The sequence below is a fragment of the Triticum aestivum genome, chromosome 5D (assembly GCF_018294505.1).
Source record: "Triticum aestivum cultivar Chinese Spring chromosome 5D, IWGSC CS RefSeq v2.1, whole genome shotgun sequence".
Classification (NCBI taxonomy): Eukaryota; Viridiplantae; Streptophyta; class Magnoliopsida; order Poales; family Poaceae; genus Triticum; species Triticum aestivum.
Genome location: NC_057808.1, coordinates 463,562,351 through 463,582,843, shown reverse-complemented (window position 1 = coordinate 463,582,843; position 20,493 = coordinate 463,562,351). Strand labels below are relative to the sequence as shown.

The window sequence follows — 20,493 nt, the reverse complement described above, 5'->3', positions numbered from 1 at the left end:
CGTGCCAGCCTGAGCCATCCCCAGGGCACGGAAGAATTACACGGTGCACAACTAGTTCTTCAGAGATCACATCTACTCATCCAGCAGTTCAAATTTTGAATCCCATTATCACTCCATGCAAGCTACAGAATATTCGACAGCGGGCATCAAACGCAAACTCGCAAGTGTTACATGCATAGCATGGCTTCATACAAACCCTGACGGCCCCAAGAAAGTTTATCAATTCAACAAATCCACTGATGAACGACAACAAAATTTACTCAATGGTACAGTAGGTCTCATGTCCCGAACTGGAGGAACACAAGGGTAGAGCATTGCTCACTGAAACACACGAGAAAATCCTCAAGAGTACAAGTTTCAGAATTAAAATTTTAACTATCACATCTTATTTTGAGCACCACCGAGCGGTGTGTGCATGTGCTCTGGCACTGCCCTTGCATACCACAGTTCTTGCATTTCCTCGGCTTTCCGTGGTTTGCTTGGGGCATCCCCCGGTCAGGGGCAGGTTGTCCTCTTGTGGACTTCGCGACAAAAAATGCTGCAAAACCTCGTCTGTTTACTCAGTCCCTCATACGGTGCTTTCTCCAGCTATTCATCGGCCAACACCTCTCTGCTTCTTCAGAGCAGTGAGACCTTGAAGTGCATTCACACTGACAGAGAGGCCAACACTGTCATCATGCTCAGCACTGCAATTTCCCACAAATGCAACTTCTCCATTGACAGGTAGCCTCCCGGCAGGCAAAGTTGACGGCGGTCCTCGAAGCCCAAACCATCCCTCTTCTCTGCCAATGGTGCACCACAAACCAACAAGGCCTTCAGTCCAGTCGACATGTACGCGAACGCTTCTGCGCTCGCATCGCCCATCCGTACAACATCCATAGCTTGCAAATATAAAGGCGAATTTCATCATTTTCCGATAGTAATTTTTTTTCAGATCAGAAACTTTGTAGCACTCGTGTTGTTGCTACAGACTACTTATACTGCTATGGCTTCTGTATAAAAATCCCTTTTGCCCTCAAACAATAAAAAGAAAAAAATACATGATGTCCAGTGTAACCCCTATGTTTAACATAGCTTTATTAGCATGGAGTAAACTCATTTTATAGAATACATGGAACTGTAATTAATCTAAAAATGTAAGGAAATCAGTGTACATGTTGTATACATAGTTTAGAGATAATTTTGTAAATTTTCTTGGATCCAAATTGGAAAAAATACAATGCTGAAAATGAGTAAACATAAAAGGATATATAGACTGAGAAGTATTTTCAGAGAACATATTTTCGAAATATTTTTTAAATCTACTTAATAGGCAGGCTATGCCTCCGTAGCATCATCAATGACCATTGCTTTAGTACAGAATTGTGCAGCAGCACCTTATGGACTAAAGCCATAAGAGAGCAAGGTGTGGATAGTGAATATTAACTAAGAATCAATGACACAAATATGGGTTCGGAACGTACTTGCTGAACTTCTTTTATTCAAAACCTGCAAACAATGAATAGATATAGCAGAGTGGGTGAGACTTAAAATTTGAATATACAATTTTTCACATGCAAGCCTGCCTTGATTTTCATCAAATGCCTAGTAAATACTCTTTTTTCAAGGAAGCCTTGTGGAGACTTTGACAGAGATAAAAAAATTGCCGCCATAGATAATGTGATAGTGACCCAAAATTCACTCAAGAGCATCATTTATAGACATCCCACGAACATGCACATGGCTATGCAAGGCGTATTGCCCTATGCTCCAATACAGTGGGCTTGGCTAAAACATCCAAAGTAGAAGGACCAGACGTCACGGCCGTAATGACCCTGGCTGTTGCCCGTGATGGCTGATAATTTGACGAGCTGCGAGGCAGTCTTGGGCTGCAGATGTGTTGCAGATTGAAGAAGTTGAAGAGGGAGGAGGAAGAGATGGGGATCCCATGGGTTAAAAGGGAAAACATTCTGCTCTAAGGTGCTCATCCTAGATGGACACGGCGTTCTGTCCGGCAGTGCACTCCCAAGGCGTAACCTGAATTTACAAGCACGAACAATCTGTGTAAGACTCCACATGAGGAAACAGAACTCAAATCATCAGTGCCCGACCAGAACTACCTATTTGTAGCCATCACAACATTTGCCAAAAAAAAACTGTAAACAGCGCCCGGGATTGCCCCTGTCAGTGCACTGTGCAAACCTCGTCAGAGAAGCCTGCCGTCGCCGGCGCTTGTCGGCCTCCGGCCTCCCGGGGCTAGCGCAACCAACATGCTGACCGCACCCGGAGCCAGCATTTGAGTCCGCCGGCGCAGCAGGGGCAGTATTCAGCCGCGGGAGCACCGCTAGAGGGACGGGATCTGGTTTGTTCCAAGCTGTTGGTGAACTCTTCTCGCAGCAGAAACCTGCAACTCACGGCCATGGTGGCCGGCGGAGTCGGCGTCATGGGGGTCTCCCATAAATCGGTAAATCTCCAAGCAGGGTAGGTTTCACTTACCGGTCGACGTCATCCAGCAAGAACTCAAGCCCAGCGTCCTCCATCGCCGGCCAGCCGGAGCAACAACAGCTTGGGGAGTGGGGAGTAGATGTCTGTGGCGGCGGCAGGTTTCGAGAACCACGTAGGTCAGAGTCGAGTTTTGAGATGGAACTTTTTTTTTTTGAGGATTGAACTAATGTCCTGTACTGACAAGCTGTTCCAAGGCTCAGCCCAAAAAGTAAACGTCCTGGGCCACGGACCAGCTAGACCACCGCACGAACGGCCGTCCATCCATACGTTCTGGGCCCGCAGGGTGGCACTGTTTGCTACCGTATTCTGTCGGTACTCTGATTTTTCTCTGCTCCCATGCGGCGTGACAGAGCGATTTCTGTGCATCCCGAGACACCAGCCTACGCTAGCGATTTTGGGGGCAGCTGGGCTCGGGCACCGAATCGCTGTGTCCACGGAGTTCCACATAGTTTCACAAATAGCAAACACATAGATTCACAAATAGCAAACACATAGTTCCACGTAGTTTCACAACCACTAGACAAATTCAACCAAACGAAGTTCAACCAAATAGCAAATACATAGACAACCCAACTACAAGAGCCAACTATCGAAGAGCATAATCAGTTGCTCCTTCCCCTCGTGGAGGTACGGTCCTCGTTACTCTTTGAACGAGTCTCTTCAGTCTTCTTCTTGGGCCGTCGAGCAACCGGTCTCTGGAAAGGGTCTGGACTCAGCACATCCTTCTTCTTCGGATTCCTCTTCGGCAACTGAGATGATTGAGATGTTTGAGTTGGTGGAGATCCATAATCTTCATCGTACTCCTCCTTCCCGTTGCTCTCATCCTCCTCATCCTCCTCCTCCTCCTCCCCTTCTTCATGTGTGGCCTCCTCCTCCTCCTCCTCATCCTCTTCCTCCTCAGCCAACCTAGACGACGAAGGAACATGGCTCAATGAGCCGATGTGACCCTGTGTGGCTACAGGCCGATAAGCTTCAACCGACCCAGCTCCAGCACACCCAAGCAGCCCTACTAGCTTGCGACAACGCTTCACGAACTTCTGCACTGACAATGAAACAAGGGCATAATAAGTATCAGGTTTATGATTGCAAGTGAACAAGATGCATCTGTTCCGAGGAGGCTGAAATTGTACCTTCATCGTCCCCCTCATTTTATTCTCAGATTGTACGCTCCCGGGGATATCACCTAGTGCATCTGAGGCTTCAAAGATACATCTATTCAGCTCACTAGACTGCAACGGCATAAGTCAGTCACGATGATGAATAAAATTGTTTAAATACAACCGTCGGTTCAAACTTATCACTTTGTTGATGAGGGGTGCAAACTCCCTAAATCCAATGTGCATGTCTCTGATGCCGGTCTGGTAGGCCTCTTCCTCGGGGTCATCCCTCTCCAGCTCCGCGATGTCTTCCGCCGTCCACTGAGGCCTGAGACGAAGACGGTGCTTCTGGTCATCATCGTACCACCTCATGTGTCGGTCCAGGTAAGCATCCCAGTCCGTCACTTTCCTCTCCACGTCTTTCTGGTACCTCCATCGGTTCCACTCCGTCACATGAATTTTATGCTCCTCTCCCCAGTCTGTGATCGACTCATTCTTCTGCCGGCTCATCCTGCAAGGCATAGGTGATACGTCCATTTTGCATCATGCTTTTATATCGATATTTATTGCATTATGGGCTGTTATTACACATTATGTCACAATACTTATGCATATTCTCTCTTATTTTACAAGGTTTACATGAAGAGGGAGAATGCCGGCAGCTGGAATTCTGGGCTGGAAAAGGAGCAAATATTAGAGACCTATTCTGCACAACTCCAAAAGTCCTGAAACTCCACGGAAGTTATTTTTAGAATATATAAAAAATACTGAGCGGAAGAAATACCAGAGGGGGGCCACCCACCAGGCACGAGGGTGGGGGCGCACCCTACCCCCCTGGGCGCGCCCCCCTGCCTCGTGAACCCCCTGGTGGCCCTCCGGTGGCCATCTTCTGCTATATGAAGTCTTTCGTCCGAAGAAAAATCATAAGCAAGCTTTCGGGACGAGACTCCGCCGCCACGAGGCGGAACCTTGGCGGAACCAATCTAGGGCTCTGGCGGAGCTGTTCTGCCGGGGACACTTCCCTCCGGGAGGGGGAAATCATCGCCATCGTCATCACCAACGCTCCTCTCATCGGGAGGGGGCCAATCTCCATCAACATCTTCACCAGCACCATCTCCTCTCAAACCCTAGTTCATCTCTTGTATCCAATTCTTGTCTCTAAGTCTGAGATTGGTACTTGTAGGTTGCTAGTAGTGTTGATTACTTCTTGTAGTTGATGCTAGTTGGTTTATCTGGTGGAAGATCATATGTTCAGATCCTTTATGCATATTAATACTCCTCTTATTATGAACATGAAGATGCTTTGTGAGTAGTTACGTTCGTTCCTGAGGACATGGGAGAAGTCTTGCTATTAGTAGTCATGTGAATTTGGTATTCGTTCAATATTTTGATGAGATGTATGTTGTCTCTCCTCTAGTGGTGTCATGTGAACGTCGACTACATGACACTTCACCATTATTTGGGCCTAGAGGAAGGCATTGGGAAGTAATAAGTAGATGATGGGTTGCTAGAGTGACAGAAGCTTAAACCCTAGTTTATGCGTTGCTTCGTAAGGGGCTGATTTGGATCCATATGTTTCATGCTATGGTTAGGTTTACCTTAATACTTCTTTTGTAGTTGCGGATGCTTGCAATAGGAGTTAATCATAAGTGGGATGCTTGTCCAAGTAAGGACAGCACCCAAGCACTGGTCCACCCACATATCAAATTATCAAAGTACCGAGCGCGAATCATATGAACGTGATGAAAACTAGCTTGACGATAATTCCCATGTGTCCTCGGGAGCGCTTTTCTCTATATAAAAAATTGTCCAGGCTTGTCCTTTGCTACAAAAAGGATTGGGCCACCTTGCTGCACTTTATTTACTTTTGTTACTTGTTGCTTGTTACAAAGTATCTTATCACAAAACTATCTGTTACCTACAATTTCAGTGCTTGCAGAGAATACCTTGCTGAAAACCGCTTATCATTTCCTTCTGCTCCTCGTTGGGTTTGAAACTCTTACTTATCGAAAGGACTACAATAGATCCCCTATACTTGTGGGTCATCAAGACTCTTTTCTGGCGCCATTGCCGGGGAGTGAAGCGCCTTTGGTAGGTGGAATTTGGTAAGGAAAAATTTATATAGTGTGCTGAAATTTACTGTCACTTGTTACTATGGAAAGTAATCCTCTGAGGGGCTTGTTCGGGGTATCTTCACCCCGACCAGTAGAGCAAAGAGTTGCTCCTCAACCTACTGAAAATGAAAATGTCTACTTTGAAATTCCTTCGGGTATGATAGAAAAACTGCTAGCTAATCCTTTTGCAGGAGATGGAACATTACATCCTGATGAGCACCTAATATATGTGGATGAAGTTTGTGGATTATTTAAGCTTGCAGGTATGCCCGATGATGTTATCAAGAAGAAGGTCTTCCCTTTATCTTTGAAGGGAGATGCATTGACATGGTATAGGCTATGTGATGATATGGGATCATGGAACTACAAACGACTGAAATTGGAATTTCATTAGAAGTTTTATCCTATGCATCTTGTTCATCGTGATCGTAATTATATATATAATTTTTGGCCTCGCGAAGGAGAAAGCATCGCTCAAGCTTGGGGGAGGCTTAAGTCAATGTTATATTCATGCCCCAATCATGAGCTCTCAAGAGAAATGATTATTCAAAATTTTATGCTCGGCTTTCTGACAACAATCGCACCATGCTCGATACTTCTTGTACTGGTTCTTTTATGATGAAGACTATTGATTCAAATGGGATTTATTGGAAAGAATTAAACGCAACTCTGAAGATTGGGACCTCGACGAAGGTAAGGATTCAGGTATAACACCTAAGTTTGATTGTGTTAAATCTTTTATGGATACCGATGTTTTCCGTAAATTTAGCACTAAATATGGACTTGACTCTGAGATAGTAGCTTCTTTTTGTGAATCCTTTGCTACTCATGTTGATCTCTCTAAGGAGAAGTGGTTTAAATATCATCCTCCCATAGAAGTAAAAGTAGTTGCACCTATTAAAGTTGAAGAAAAGACTATCACTTATAATGATCCTATTGTTCCTACTGCTTATGTTGAGAAACCACCTTTCCCTGTTAGAATAAAGGATCATGCTAAAGCTTCAACTGTGGTTCGTAAAAGCAATACTAGAACTTATACACCTCCTGAGCAAGTTAAAGTTGAACCTAATATTGATATTTTTAAAGATCTCTTGGCTGATAATATTGATGGGCATGTTATTTATTTCTGTGATGAAACTGCTAGAATTGCTAAACCTTGTGCTAAAGATAAACATAGACCTGTGGTAGGCATGCCTGTTATTTCTGTTAAAATAGGAGATCATTGTTATCATGGCTTATGTGATATGGGTGCTAGTGCTAGTGCAATACCTATTGACTTATACAAAGAAATTACGCATGATATTGCACCTACTGAGTTAGAAGAAATTGATGTCACAATTAAACTTGCCAATAGAGATACTATTTCACCAATTGAAATTGTTAGAGATGTTGAAGTCTTGTGTGGGAAAACTAAATATCCTGATGATTTTCTTGTTCTTGGTTCCCCACAAGATAGCTTTTGTCCCATTATATTTGGTAGACCCTTCTTGAATACTGTTAATGCTAAGATAGACTGCGAAAAGGATGTTGTTACCATTGGTTTAGGTGATATGTCTCATGAGTTTAATTTTTCTAAATTTCGTAGACAACACCGTGAAGAGGAATTGCCTAGTAAAGATGACATTATTGGTCTTGCTTCTATTGCCATGCCTCCTAATATTTGCTAGACCATGAAAATGATATGTTTATGAATGAAAGAAGGGAAATAGATGAAGTGTTGTTTAAACAGGGACCTATTCTGAAACACAACTTGCCAGTTGAAATCCTAGGGGATCCTCCTCCACCCAAAGGTGATCCCGTGTTTGGGCTTAAACCATTACCTGATACTCTTAAATATGCATATCTTGATGAAAAGAAGATATATCATGTTATTATTAGTGCTAACCTTTCAGAGAAGGGGGAAGAAAAACTATTGAAAACTCTGAAAAAGCACCGTGCTACTATTGGATATACTCTTGATGATCTTAAGGGCATTAGTCCCACTCTATGTCAACACAAAATAAATTTGGAGAAAGATGCCAAACCAGTTATTGATCACCAAGGACGGCTGAATCCTAAGATGAAAGAAGTGGTAAGAAAGGAAATACTAAAGCTCCTTGAGGCAGGTATAATTTATCTTGTTGCTGATAGTCAGTGGGTAAGTCCTGTCCATTGTGTCCCTAAGAAGGGAGGTATTACTGTCGTTCCTAATGATAAAGATGAATTGATTCCTCAAAGAATTATTACAGGTTATAGGATGGTAATTGATTTCCGCAAATTAAATAAAGCTACTAAAAAGATCATTACCCCTTACCTTTTATTGATCAAATGCTAGAAAGATTATCTAAACATACACATTTTTGCTTTCTAGACGGTTATTCTGGTTTCTCTCAAATACCTGTGTCAGCTGATGATCAAGCTAAGACCACTTTTACTTGCCCGTTCGGTACTTTTGCTTATAGACGTATGCCTTTTGGTTTATGTAATGCACCTGCTAGCTTTCAAAGATGCATGATGGCTATATTCTCTGATTTTTGTGAAAAGATTTGTGAGGTTTTCATGGACGATTTCTCTGTTTATGGATCCTCTTTTGATGATTGCTTGAGCAACCTTGATTGAGTTTTGCAGAGATGTGAAGAAACTAATCTTGTCTTGAATTGGGAGAAGTGCCACTTTATGGTTAATGAAGGTATTGTCTTGGGGCACAAAATTTCTGAAAGAGGCATTGAAGTTGATAAAGCTAAAGTCGATGCTATTGAAAAGATGCCATGTCCCAAGGACATCAAAGGTATAAGAAGTTTCCTTGGTCATGCCGGTTTTTATAGGAGGTTCATTAAGGACTTCTCAAAAATTTCTCGGCCTCTGACTAATCTATTACAAAAAGATATACCATTTGTCTTTGATGATGATTGTGTAGAAGCATTTGAAATACTTAAGAAAGCATTGATTTCTGCACCTATTGTTCAGCCACCTGATTGGAATTTACCCTTTGAAATTATGTGTGATGCTAGTGATTATGCTGTAGGTGCTGTTCTAGGGCAAAGAGTTGATAAGAAATTAAATGTTATTCAATATGCTAGTAAAACTCTAGACAGTGCTCAGAGAAATTATGCTACTACTGAAAAAGAATTCTTAGCAGTTGTATTTGCTTGTGATAAGTTCAGACCTTATATTGTTGATTCTAAAGTAACTATTCACACGGATCATGCTGCTATTAAATATCTTATGGAAAAGAAAGATGCTAAACCTAGACTTATTAGATGGGTTCTCTTGCTACAAGAATTTGATTTGCATATTATTGATAGAAAGGGAGCTGAGAACCCCGTTGCAGACAACTTGTCTAGGTTAGAGAATGTTCTTGATGACCCACTACCTATTGATGATAGCTTTCCTGATGAACAATTAAATGTCATAAATGCTTCTCATACTGCTCCATGGTATGCTGATTATGCTAATTACATTGTTGCTAATTTATACCACCTAGTTTCACATACCAGCAAAAGAAAAAAGTTTTCTATGATTTGAGACATTACTTTTGGGATGACCCACATCTTTATAAAGAAGGAGTAGATGGTGTTATTAGACGTTGTGTACCTGAGCATGAACAGGAACAGATCCTACGCAAGTGTCACTCCGAGGCTTATGGAGGACACCACGCTGGAGATAGAACTGCACATAAGGTATTGCAATCCGGTTTTTATTGGCCTACTCTCTTCAAGGATGCCCGTAAGTTTGTCTTATCTTGTGATGAATGTCAAAGAATTGGTAATATTAGTAGACGTCAAGAAATGCCTATGAATTATTCACTTGTTATTGAACCATTTGATGTTTGGGGCTTTGATTATATGGGACCGTTTCCTGCCTCTAATGGATATACACATATTTTAGTTGCTGTTGATTACGTTACTAAGTGGGTAGAAGCTATTCCAACTAGTAGTGCTGATCATAACACCTCTATTAAGATGCTTAAAGAAGTTATTTTTCCGAGGTTTGGAGTCCCTAGATATTTAATGACTGATGGTGGTTCACATTTTATTCATGGTGCCTTTCGTAAAATGCTTGCCAAGTATGATGTTAATCATAGAATTGCATCTCCTTATCACCCACAGTCTAGTGGTCAAGTAGAATTGAGTAATAGAGAACTCAAATTAATTTTGCAAAAGACTGTTAATAGATCTAGAAAGAATTGGTCCAAGAAACTTGATGATGCATTATGGGCCTATAGAACTGCATATAAAAATCCTATGGGTATGTCTCCGTATAAAATGGTTTATGGAAAAGCATGTCACTTACCTCTCGAACTAGAACATAAGGCATATTGGGCTATTAAAGAACTCAACTATGATTTCAAACTTGCCGGTGAGAAGAGGTTATTTGACATTAGCTCACTTGATGAATGGAGAACCCAAGCCTATGAGAATGCCAAGTTGTTTAAAGAAAAAGTTAAAAGATGGCATGACAAAAGGATACAAAAGCGTGAGTTTAATGTAGGTGATTATGTATTGCTATACAACTCTCGTTTAAGATTCTTTGCAGGAAAACTTCTCTCTAAATGGGAAGGTCCTTACATTATCGAAGAGGTCTATCGTTCCGGTGCCATAAAAATCAACAACTTCGAAGGCACAAATCCGAAGGTGGTGAACGGTCAAAGAATCAAACATTATATCTCGGGTAATCCTTTTAAGTTTGAAACCAATGTTATTGAAACCGTAACCCCAGAGGAATACATAAGGGATACTTTCCAGAACGTTTCAGACTCACAAAAGTAATAGGTATGTGGTACGGTAAGTAAACCGACTCCAAAACAGTTCTAATGGAAATTTTTCTCCGTTTTGGAATATTTAGAAAAATAGAAAATTAAGAAGCAGTTCGGGAAGGACACGAGGGTGGAGGGCGCGCCCTACCCCCCTGGGCGCGCCCCCCTGCCTCGTGGGCACCTCGTGCGCTCTCCGGACTCCGTTTTCTTGCACGATACATATTTTGGTTGATAAAAAATCATTATATAATCTTCCGAAGGTTTTGACTCCTGTATCACGCAATTGTCCTTTGTTCTTGTTTCGAGCTGTTTTTCTGACAGATCTAGATCATCATGACGTCTCCAAGCGCCCCCAAGGACAAGTTCTTCGAGAAGGTTATCAACCCTTACCTCGCGGAGGTGCTGCGACACCCTCAAACCATTGAGATGCGTGATGGGTTGTTGCACATCCGCGATGTTGAGGGACCGAAGAGGACCGGAAGCGTGGAGACGAGGCTCGAAGCAATGGAGCAACAAGTTTTCAAGTGCCAGGGGATGGTGGAACGTGGACTCAACTCCAACCACATGATGATCGCGGAGTTCACCAACAACCACAAGCTGGATGCCAAGAACATTGGGGAGACCATCTTCAAGCTTCATGAGAAGATCGAGCACCTCCAAGCCCAAATCTATGACCTGCAAAACCAAAACTGTGAGTATGAATATAGATTCAAGAGGATGAGTTTGGCTGCAGATTTGAGGATCCCGGAGACTCGATCATCCTTCTATGATGGTGAGCCTATGCCTTGGAAGATGGACGACAAGCCCACGTCATCAACAACTCCACCACCTTCTTCACCAGCAAAGGAGACATAATCATATGGGTATGGGCACTCCCCTTGGCAACTGCCAAGCTTGGGGGAGGTGCCCCGGCATCGTATCACCATCACACTCCTATCTTTATCGTTTTTCTTAGTTCGATCCTTTTAGTAGTATCTTGATCTAGTAGAATAAAGTTTTAGTATGATCTAGTTTTGAGTTTTGCCTTATGATCCCTTTATGTAATCAAGTCCGTGAGCTATATAATAAAAATTAGTGTTGAGTCAAGGGCTTGATTATTTTGCTATGATCTTGAGGGAATAAAAGAAAAAGAAAGAATAAAAAGAAACAAAGAGATCTTATTGATCTTATGGAGAGTAATGACTTCACATAGAAAGAGTATGATGATTAAAAGTTGTTGAGAGTTGACAAACATAGCTTTGGTCATCATTGCAATTAATAGGAAGTAATAAGGAAAGAGAGGTTTCACATATAAATATACTATCTTGGACATCTTTTATGATTGTGAGCACTCATTAAAATATGACATGCTAAAGAGTTGATGTTGGACAAGGAAGACAACGTAATGGGTTATGTTTTCTTATATCTGAAATAAAGTATATTGTCATGGGCCATCCAACATGTTGAGCTTGACTTTCCCCCTCATGCTAGCCAATTCTTTGCACTAAGTAGAGATACTACTTGTGCTTCCAACATCCTTAAACCCAGTTTTGCCATGAGATTCCACCATATCTACCTATGGATTGAGTAAGATCCTTCAAGTAAGTTGTCATCGGTGCAAGCAATAAAAATTGCTCTCTAAATATGTATGATTATTAGTGTGGAGGAAATAAGCTTTATACGATCTTGTGATGTGGAAAAAATAAAAGCGACGGACTGCATAATAAAGGTCCATATCACAAGTGGCAATATAAAGCGACGTTTTTTCGCATTAAGATTTTGTGCATCCAACCCTAAAAGCGCATGGCAACCTCTGCTTCCCTCTGCGAAGGGCCTATCTTTTACTTTTATCTTCTACCTTATGCAAGAGTCATGGTGATCTTCACCATTCCCTTTTACATTTTATCCTTTGGCAAGCACCTCGTGTTGGAAAGATCCTGATATATATATATATATATATATATCTAATTGGATGTAAGTTAGCATGAAATATTATTGTTGACATTACCCTTGAGGTAAAAGGTTGGGAGGCGAAATTATAAGCCCCTATCTTTCCCTGTGTCCGATTAAAACTCCGTAACCACAAGTATTGCGTGAGTGTTAGCAATTGTGAAAGACTAAATGATAGTTGAGTATGTGGACTTGCTGAAAAGCTCTGACATAGACTCTTTCTGATGTTATGATAAATTGCAATTGCTTCAATGATTGAGATTATAGTTTGTTAGTTCTCAATAAAGTTTCTGATTCATACTTGACATTGTGAATAGATTATTACTTGAGCATAAGAAATCATATGACAACATCTATATATGTTGCTGTTATAAGAATGATCATGATGCCTTCATGTCCGTATTTTATTTTATCGACACCTCTACCTCTAAACATGTGGACATATTTATCGTTATCGGCTTCCGCTTGAGGACAAGCGAGGTCTAAGCTTGGGGGAGTTGATACGTCCATTTTGCATCATGCTTTTATATCGATATTTATTGCATTATGGGCTGTTATTACACATTATGTCACAATACTTATGCCTATTCTCTCTTATTTACAAGGTTTACATGAAGAGAGAGAATGCCGGCAGCTGGAATTCTGGGCTGGAAAAGGAGCAAATTAGAGATCTATTCTGCACAACTCCAAAAGTCCTGAAACTCCACGGAAGTTATTTTCAGAATATATAAAAAATATTGAGCGGAAGAAATACCAGAGGGGGGCCACCCACCAGGCACGAGGGTGGGGGGCGCGCCCTACCCCCCTGGGCGCGCCCCCTGCCTCGTGGGCCCCCTGGTGGCCCTCCAGTGGCCATCTTCTGCTATATGAAGTCTTTCGTCCGAAGAAAAATCATAAGCAAGCTTTCGGGACGAGACTCCGCCGCCACGAGGCGGAACCTTGGCGGAACCAATCTAGGGCTCTGGCGGAGCTGTTCTGCCGGGGACACTTCCCTCCGGGAGGGGGAAATCATCGCCATCGTCATCACCAACGCTCCTCTCATCGGGAGGGGGCCAATCTCCATCAACATCTTCACCAGCACCATCTCCTCTCAAACCCTAGTTCATCTCTTGTATCCAATTCTTGTCTCTAAGTCTGAGATTGGTACTTGTAGGTTGCTAGTAGTGTTGATTACTCCTTGTAGTTGATGCTAGTTGGTTTATTTGGTGGAAGATCATATGTTCAGATCCTTTATGCATATTAATACTCCTCTGATTATGAACATGAATATGCTTTGTGAGTAGTTACGTTTGTTCCTGAGGACATGGGAGAAGTCTTGCTATTAGTAGTCATGTGAATTTGGTATTCGTTCGATATTTTGATGAGATGTATGTTGTCTCTCCTCTAGTGGTGTCATGTGAACGTCGACTACATGACACTTCACCATTATTTGGGCCTAGAGGAAGGCATTGGGAAGTAATAAGTAGATGATGGGTTGCTAGAGTGACAGAAGCTTAAACCCTAGTTTATGCGTTGCTTCGTAAGGGGCTGATTTGGATCCATATGTTTCATGCTATGGTTAGGTTTACCTTAATACTTCTTTTGTAGTTGCGGATGCTTGCAATAGGAGTTAATCATAAGTGGGATGCTTGTCCAAGTAAGGACAGCACCCAAGCACCGGTCCACCCACATATCAAATTATCAAAGTACCGAACGCGAATCATATGAACGTGATGAAAACTAGCTTGACGATAATTCCCATGTGTCCTCGGGAGCGCTTTTCTCTATATAAGAAATTGTCCAGGCTTGTCCTTTGCTACAAAAAGGATTGGGCCACCTTGCTGCACTTTATTTACTTTTGTTACTTGTTGCTCGTTACAAATTATCTTATCACAAAACTATCTATTACCTACAATTTCAGTTCTTGCAGAGAATTCCTTGCTGAAAACCGCTTATCATTTCCTTCTGCTCCTCGTTGGGTTCGACACTCTTACTTATCGAAAGGACTATGATAGATCCCCTATACTTGTGGGTCATCAATAGGCCGCAAGAAACATCATAATAAAGTCGCCACGCAATGAAATCATGGGGACAGAGAACAAAGCGCTCACAGGTGGAGCGCGTGGCCGCCGGTATCGGTGGGCTGGCCCGGTGGGGTATGCTGATACACCCCAAACTGCGTGGCCACGCGGTGTGGCAAGTGCCACTCGATGGCGTACACACAGATCATGGGCACGATGCACCGCCAGAGACCACGGTCCGCATCGCACATCACGTTCAGATCAAAGTCCCACTCTCGGTCATGATACGGCCACCAGTTTACCTATTACATATACGTTGGTAAGTTCCCACTCTCGGTCAAAAGTGGAATCAAAGAGAAAGGTGTTAAGCGAGTTCATATACCTGCATATGCGTCAAATCTTTCAACTCGTTGGTGTAGGTCTTGTACGAAGTCTTGTTTAGGCCCGTGTAGAGTTTGACAACGTCCCACTCGTAAGCTACGGTGGGGTGTCGAGTCTCGTCGCCGTCTTTGCTATAGGCACCCCATGGGCGTCTTGGCATCTTCTCCAGACGCCCCACCGGCAGCCGCTCCCACATCCAAATGGAGAAGGCCCAGACAAAGCCACCCATATTGGACTGGTCTCCCGTCCTCTGCGTTGCGTCGTCAAGCTGCAAAACATCAAATGAGGATCAGATATAACAAAATGTCATGGACACACTTTCGTAGGTAGGTAGGCAATTAGATACTCTCTTACCGAACGGTATAGGTAGGCGAGAGATGCGGTCCCCCAACTGTACCCTGCCTCCCAGTCTGCTAGGAAGAAGAGATATGACCTGTTGGCAGAGTTCCCGGAGCTGTTTGAAAACACGACCTCCGTGAGAATATACCACAGGTAGGCCCTCGCGTACCACTCCACAGTCGTCTCGTCGGCGCCTTCGGGGCATGTCTTCCGGTGCTCCGAGAGCCAGGTCAACGGCATACCGGATGTATGGTTACCCTTAGTAGCGGGGCAGTCGCCGATGAGGGTGGCAACCCTCTGCTGCCAGTTGGTCCTCTCCACTCGCCCGGTGAGTGCATGACCCTCGATCGGCATGGCAGTAATCATCGCCCAATCCTCGAGGGTCACCGTCATCTCCCCGCATGGCAGATGGAAAGAATGGGTCTCCGGTCGCCACCAGTCAATCAACGCTGTCATAGCTGCGTGGACAAGCGTCGGCGGCTGACGCTTGAACTGCAACACAAAACCCAACAGACGGGCTCTCTTGAAGAACGGCGCGTAGCGCTCGTCGTAGTCCATATGCCCATGAACCCCGTGACCCCTCATGCGCAGTGGCTGGAGCATCTGTCAAAAAGTGAACGCCAAAAGTTAGGAAATTATTTTCATCAATCCGAAAACTTTGATCAATATTTCATTCATATCACTTACCTCTCCGTTCTCTACGAAACGGGCACGATGACCTTTGTCGAATGCCCAGTCCAGCATGGAGTACCGTGGGCCGATGTTGTCCGCAAGAGGTGGCCGCCTTAATAGAATTTCATAAACAAAAGCATCATAAGCATAAGCATACATAAACAAAAAATGAAATCAAATCATATCAACATGCATCATATCAAAATAAAATCTTAAGCATATTCCTCCAACAACATCTACTACACATGATGGATCAAATCATATCAACATGCATCATATCAACAAAAAAACCTCCAACATACATCATATCATCATATTTTTAAATAATTTTTTCCAAACAACATCTTCATATCATCATATCAACATGCATCATAAAACTAGGGTTCATCTTCACACTACATCATATCATCATATCAACATGCATCATCAAAGTAGGGTTCATCCTCATATCAACATTATATCATAAATTTTTTTAACAAAAAAAATTATGAACTAGGGTTCATCTTCACACTAACATATGAACTATTGATTAGAGTTCATATTCAATACCACTAGTTACTAAAGAACTAAGAACTAGAACTACAATCAAGCTAAAACAATCTTAGGTGAAAAAAATCCAATCTAAGTTCAAAAATATGAGGGATTTCAAGCAAATAATGCGTCGAATCGGAAGCAAGTTTGCAAAAACTAATTGGAGGGATTGGAGGAGCTTACGTTTCTCTCTTCGGTGCCATCTCGATCCGCAAAAACGATGAAGAAGCGGTGAAGATCCGAGAGGGAGAGTGGAGGAGATGAGAGAGGGAGAGAGGGGCGACTTGGGGGGGGGGGAAGAGGAACTGCCGACGGGGGAAGGGGGAGGGGTGGGGAGATGGGCAGGGGCGCGGGGTCTCGGGCGAAATAACTGCCCGGACCCTACCGCCAGGGGCTCCAGCGGTAGGGTGCGACGGAGGGGGACGGCGGCCGTCTCCACGTGCTGACGTGGATAAGTACCCTACCGACAGGGGCTCCAGCGGTAGGGTGCGACGGAAGGGGACGGCGGCCGTCTCCACGTGTTGACGTGGATAAGTACCCTACCGCAAGGGGCTCCAGCGGTAGGGTGCGACGGAAGGGGACGGCAGCCGTCTCCACGTGCCGACGTGGATAAGTACCCTACCGCCTGGCGGTAGGCTGGTAGGCTGTCTAAGCCTACCGCCAGAGCACCTGGCGATAAGAAAAAGGGTCAGATCCCGAATTTTTTTCAAACCAGGTTAGATCCCGAATTTCTATCGGAAAAAGGTCAAAACACGAAATTTTGCCACGCACGGGCGATCTCGACGCGATGCGCGTCGTCCGCCGAGAAAAAGGGGCCGGCACCGGCACCGGCACCGGCCACCGGGAGGTGTGCGTACGTCCCCGCGCACGGAAGGCAACACGCTCGATCAGCGTCGACGTACGTACTCGCTCACGCACAGGTCCCTGCCGTCGTGGCGCGGGGATCACACTCTGACCCGCCTCTGTCGGATCTCGTGGTTCGCGTGTGGTTCCCTCCCGTCGCGTCAGGGCCGAGGTTGCCAGGTCCACTTCCCTCCACGTCGCCGTCGCCATCGCCGCCGCGCAGGCATGCACCGCTGGCCTTTGAATTGTCGCACGTACGGTACTGTGCGTGATCGCTTCCGTCTACCAAAACACAACCCCTTCATTATTATCAGTGTTCTGTTTCAAAAATAATAATATTATCAGTGGTAAATTAGTTCCAGCCTGTGCCGCTTCATCTTGACAAGATATCGCTCGCGCCAAACCACTGTTGATCATTTTGCAGCGCCCCTCTGCCCCGTGAAGAGCCCCTGGTTGCCCGCCCACGTTACTCGTTTCAGATTGGCATCTTCGGCGGTAGCAAACACGCATTAAACACTTGTTTAGCCTGCTGGAGTAGAAAGGAGCCTATGACCAGCCGAATCACGAATGGTCCTTGATTTCCCCCCACTAAACAAAGCCAAGCCTGTTGCTGTCTTGAAACCAGCTGTTGCTAACATAACAAAAAGCGTATCCATTAGGCCATTACTAAAACTAAAACAAAAACAAGACCAACCTGGGCTAGACTAGCCTGTTGGCATTTTTTTATAGAAGAAAACTCCGTGAGCATCAAACACTCAAGTCAAGACTTGAACCCTGTTGGGCTGGCTGCGAACTCCCGCGCCTTGCCAACTGAGCTACGCTCAGTTCTCTACCATTACTAAAACAACACACGCAGCAATCATTCATGACGGGAAAGCAGCAAAAGGCGGACCTGTATGTGCATATCTCTCGCTCGTGTTGGACTTGCCACACTACAAAAGCCGCCGGTAGCCCATTCAACGTTTTTAGAGCGTCTACAACCCGACCACCCAAACCCCGATCACTGCTCGGACAGAGAGAAGAAAAAAGGCACTCAATCAGACCCTCACTTTGTCTTCATATGACCGAATTGTCCTCAAATTATCATATCCACAAAATATACGAGGAGAACATGGAGATGTCCGAGCATGACCAGATAGCCCGACACGTAGGATGCGGCCCATCTCGGACCATATTTTATCTTTTTTTATTCTTTCTATTCTCTCCCTCTCTCCATCCCTATTAATCATATGCATTTGATCGGACAAATTGTAAACAAAGTAAGAACGCATCTGGTCACTACCCAGACGCGTTCCACGGAAGTTTGAAGGGTCAGATTCGGTGACATTGTGCTGGCAACCTCGACGGAGTTCCTCTCTTCGGCTTTGTGTATAGATCTTTGTGGGTGGCCAGTTTGATTGAGTTGTCTCGTCTCCTCGGCATATTTTAACTGTTTTCGTCCATTTTTGGCTAATTAATCAATTTGGTAATTATATTCTTAATTAATAGATATAACTTTAGTGACTCGATTACAAAAAAACATCTTGTTTCGGACACACCGTTCCAAGGTTTCAAAAACCTCTTCGTGCAGCTGCCCATGCTCCTTGGCTCCACCACATGGGATGCCCTCACACTACATCTTCTCATCCTCAACTCAAGGATCGAGTCGAACAAGCCCCGTATGACAGCACCCCAAGTCAGTTCACTATATAATTATGAAGAAACCCACCACATTTGACCAATAACAACGGGTGCACCTAAAAATATTTGAAGTGGTACATGATGGAGTTCATGCTAATATTCTTATTTCTTTAACATGCACGCCATTGCATACATGTTATCTATCACTAAAAAAGTAAAGGAAGGCAAAATAACAAAGAAACTCGTTGATATAAAAGCATAACAAAAAGAATGAGTGGATAGAATGGTGATCGGTTAGAGCATCTACAGCCGGGCGCCCCAAACCCGCCTCATATGCCCCGGGCGGGCCGCCCGGTCACTGACGGGTCACGGAATTTCAACCCAAATGGGCGCGTCAAACGGGCCTCAAATACCCGGACTGACCGGTACCCCTCAAATCCAACCTAAATATGAGGCGGATATGGGGCATCCGAGCACTCCGTCCACGTCGGACCCGACAGCCCGACCCTATCGCAAATTGCACCAAATCCACCAAATGGATCTACCGGATCCATTTGCTCTCTCCTTTCTTCCTCCTCCTCCTCGACGTTTGTCTCGCCGGTCCGCCGCCACGCGCAGCCCACAGCCGTTCCTAGCCTCTGCGCCAGCACCTCTGGCAGAGCAGTCCTCTCCCCCGTCCTCGCCGCTGGGGACGTCTTCGTCGGCTCGAACCCCACCGCGGTACGTCCGACAACTCTCTGGCTCCGCCTTGCGCTCTATGTGTTCGATGCATTGTCTGACCGGATTTTTTAGTGATTTTTTAGGGAAAACGATGAATTCCAATGCTTCGTCTAACGAGGAGTATGAACCGGCGGAGCTTGATCAAATGATTCAAGAAGAGTTCTTCAATTCCTCATATTCAGACGAAGAAGTGGACATGATCATGCTCATGAGCATGCAGGAGGAAATGGACCGGCAGGTGGAGCATATTCTCAACTTCAAGGGCTCAATCAAAAGGGAGAAGAGTGATCAATCGGGATAGGATGTCCGGCGCACGGCTATAGCAGAGGGACTACTTTGCTTCGAACCCAACTTTCCCTGACGATCCATGGTTTCGTCGCCGTTTTTGCATGCAGAAATCATGTTCTTGCGCATTGTGGAGGGAGTGGAGGCACACGATGACTACTTCAAACTCAAGAGGGATTGTTGCGGCCAACTTTCTTTCTCTGCTAAGCAGAAGTGCACGCTACTCTGAGGATGTTTGAGTTGTGCACTTAAACAAATTTTATGTAGCAAGACCTATGTATTTTCGGTACCTACATTTGTTATTTACGTGCGACATTGGCTTGTATGATTGGCGTGCATGGATTTGAGAGTCCGGATTTGAAATATGTAGATGCCGGGCACAAGATATAAGGGGGCGACGGGCGTATAGGGGGGTAGATTTGACAAGTCCGATTGTAGATGCTCTTACCAGATGAAAAGTCGGAAAGAAAACCCTAATTGTGATCTTACAATCCAACCCACAAACTAATTGTATCGTTAAGGTCAATCCTCAAACTTCGTCCCTCCTACATCGGGCTTCTCAACGTATGGTATGACTACACTTAGATACACATATTTTCACGTGAACAAGTATTTTGTCTATTGACGAGTGTCGTAGACCAAAGTAGGGGCTAGGGGAGCCCGGAAGCACTAGAAGGCCTCACCAATAGGTGATACATAGTAAGCTACCATAAAAAAAGGTGGCGCAGTACTGTACTTTGTAG

At 44.3% G+C, this 20,493-nt stretch overlaps 1 protein-coding gene across 2 annotated transcripts; it reads right to left on the bottom strand.

Moving 5' to 3' along the window:
- Positions 1 to 240: 240 nt before the first annotated feature.
- Positions 241 to 2,650, bottom strand: LOC123125537 (uncharacterized). Of its 2 annotated transcripts, none has more exons than XR_006461432.1 (3): positions 2,476 to 2,650; positions 2,100 to 2,383; positions 241 to 2,016 (listed from the first exon to the last, which is right to left on the bottom strand). XR_006461432.1 is itself a non-coding variant. In XM_044546009.1 (3 exons), exons 1-3 carry the CDS (start codon positions 2,486 to 2,488, stop codon positions 1,743 to 1,745), a joined length of 489 nt encoding a protein of 162 aa, XP_044401944.1. In that variant the 5' UTR covers positions 2,489 to 2,650; the 3' UTR covers positions 241 to 1,742. The 2 variants fall into 2 exon arrangements, 1 of the variants encoding a protein (XP_044401944.1); XM_044546009.1 differs by having other exon boundaries at positions 2,182 to 2,383.
- Positions 2,651 to 20,493: the final 17,843 nt, after the last annotated feature.

Excerpts from the sequence above, each read along its gene's own strand:
- LOC123125537 (XM_044546009.1), bottom strand. Across the intron at positions 2,017-2,181 it reads CGGCAGGCTTCTCTGACGAG|GTTACGCCTTGGGAGTGCAC; the intron begins GTTTGCACAGTG and ends TTGTAAATTCAG.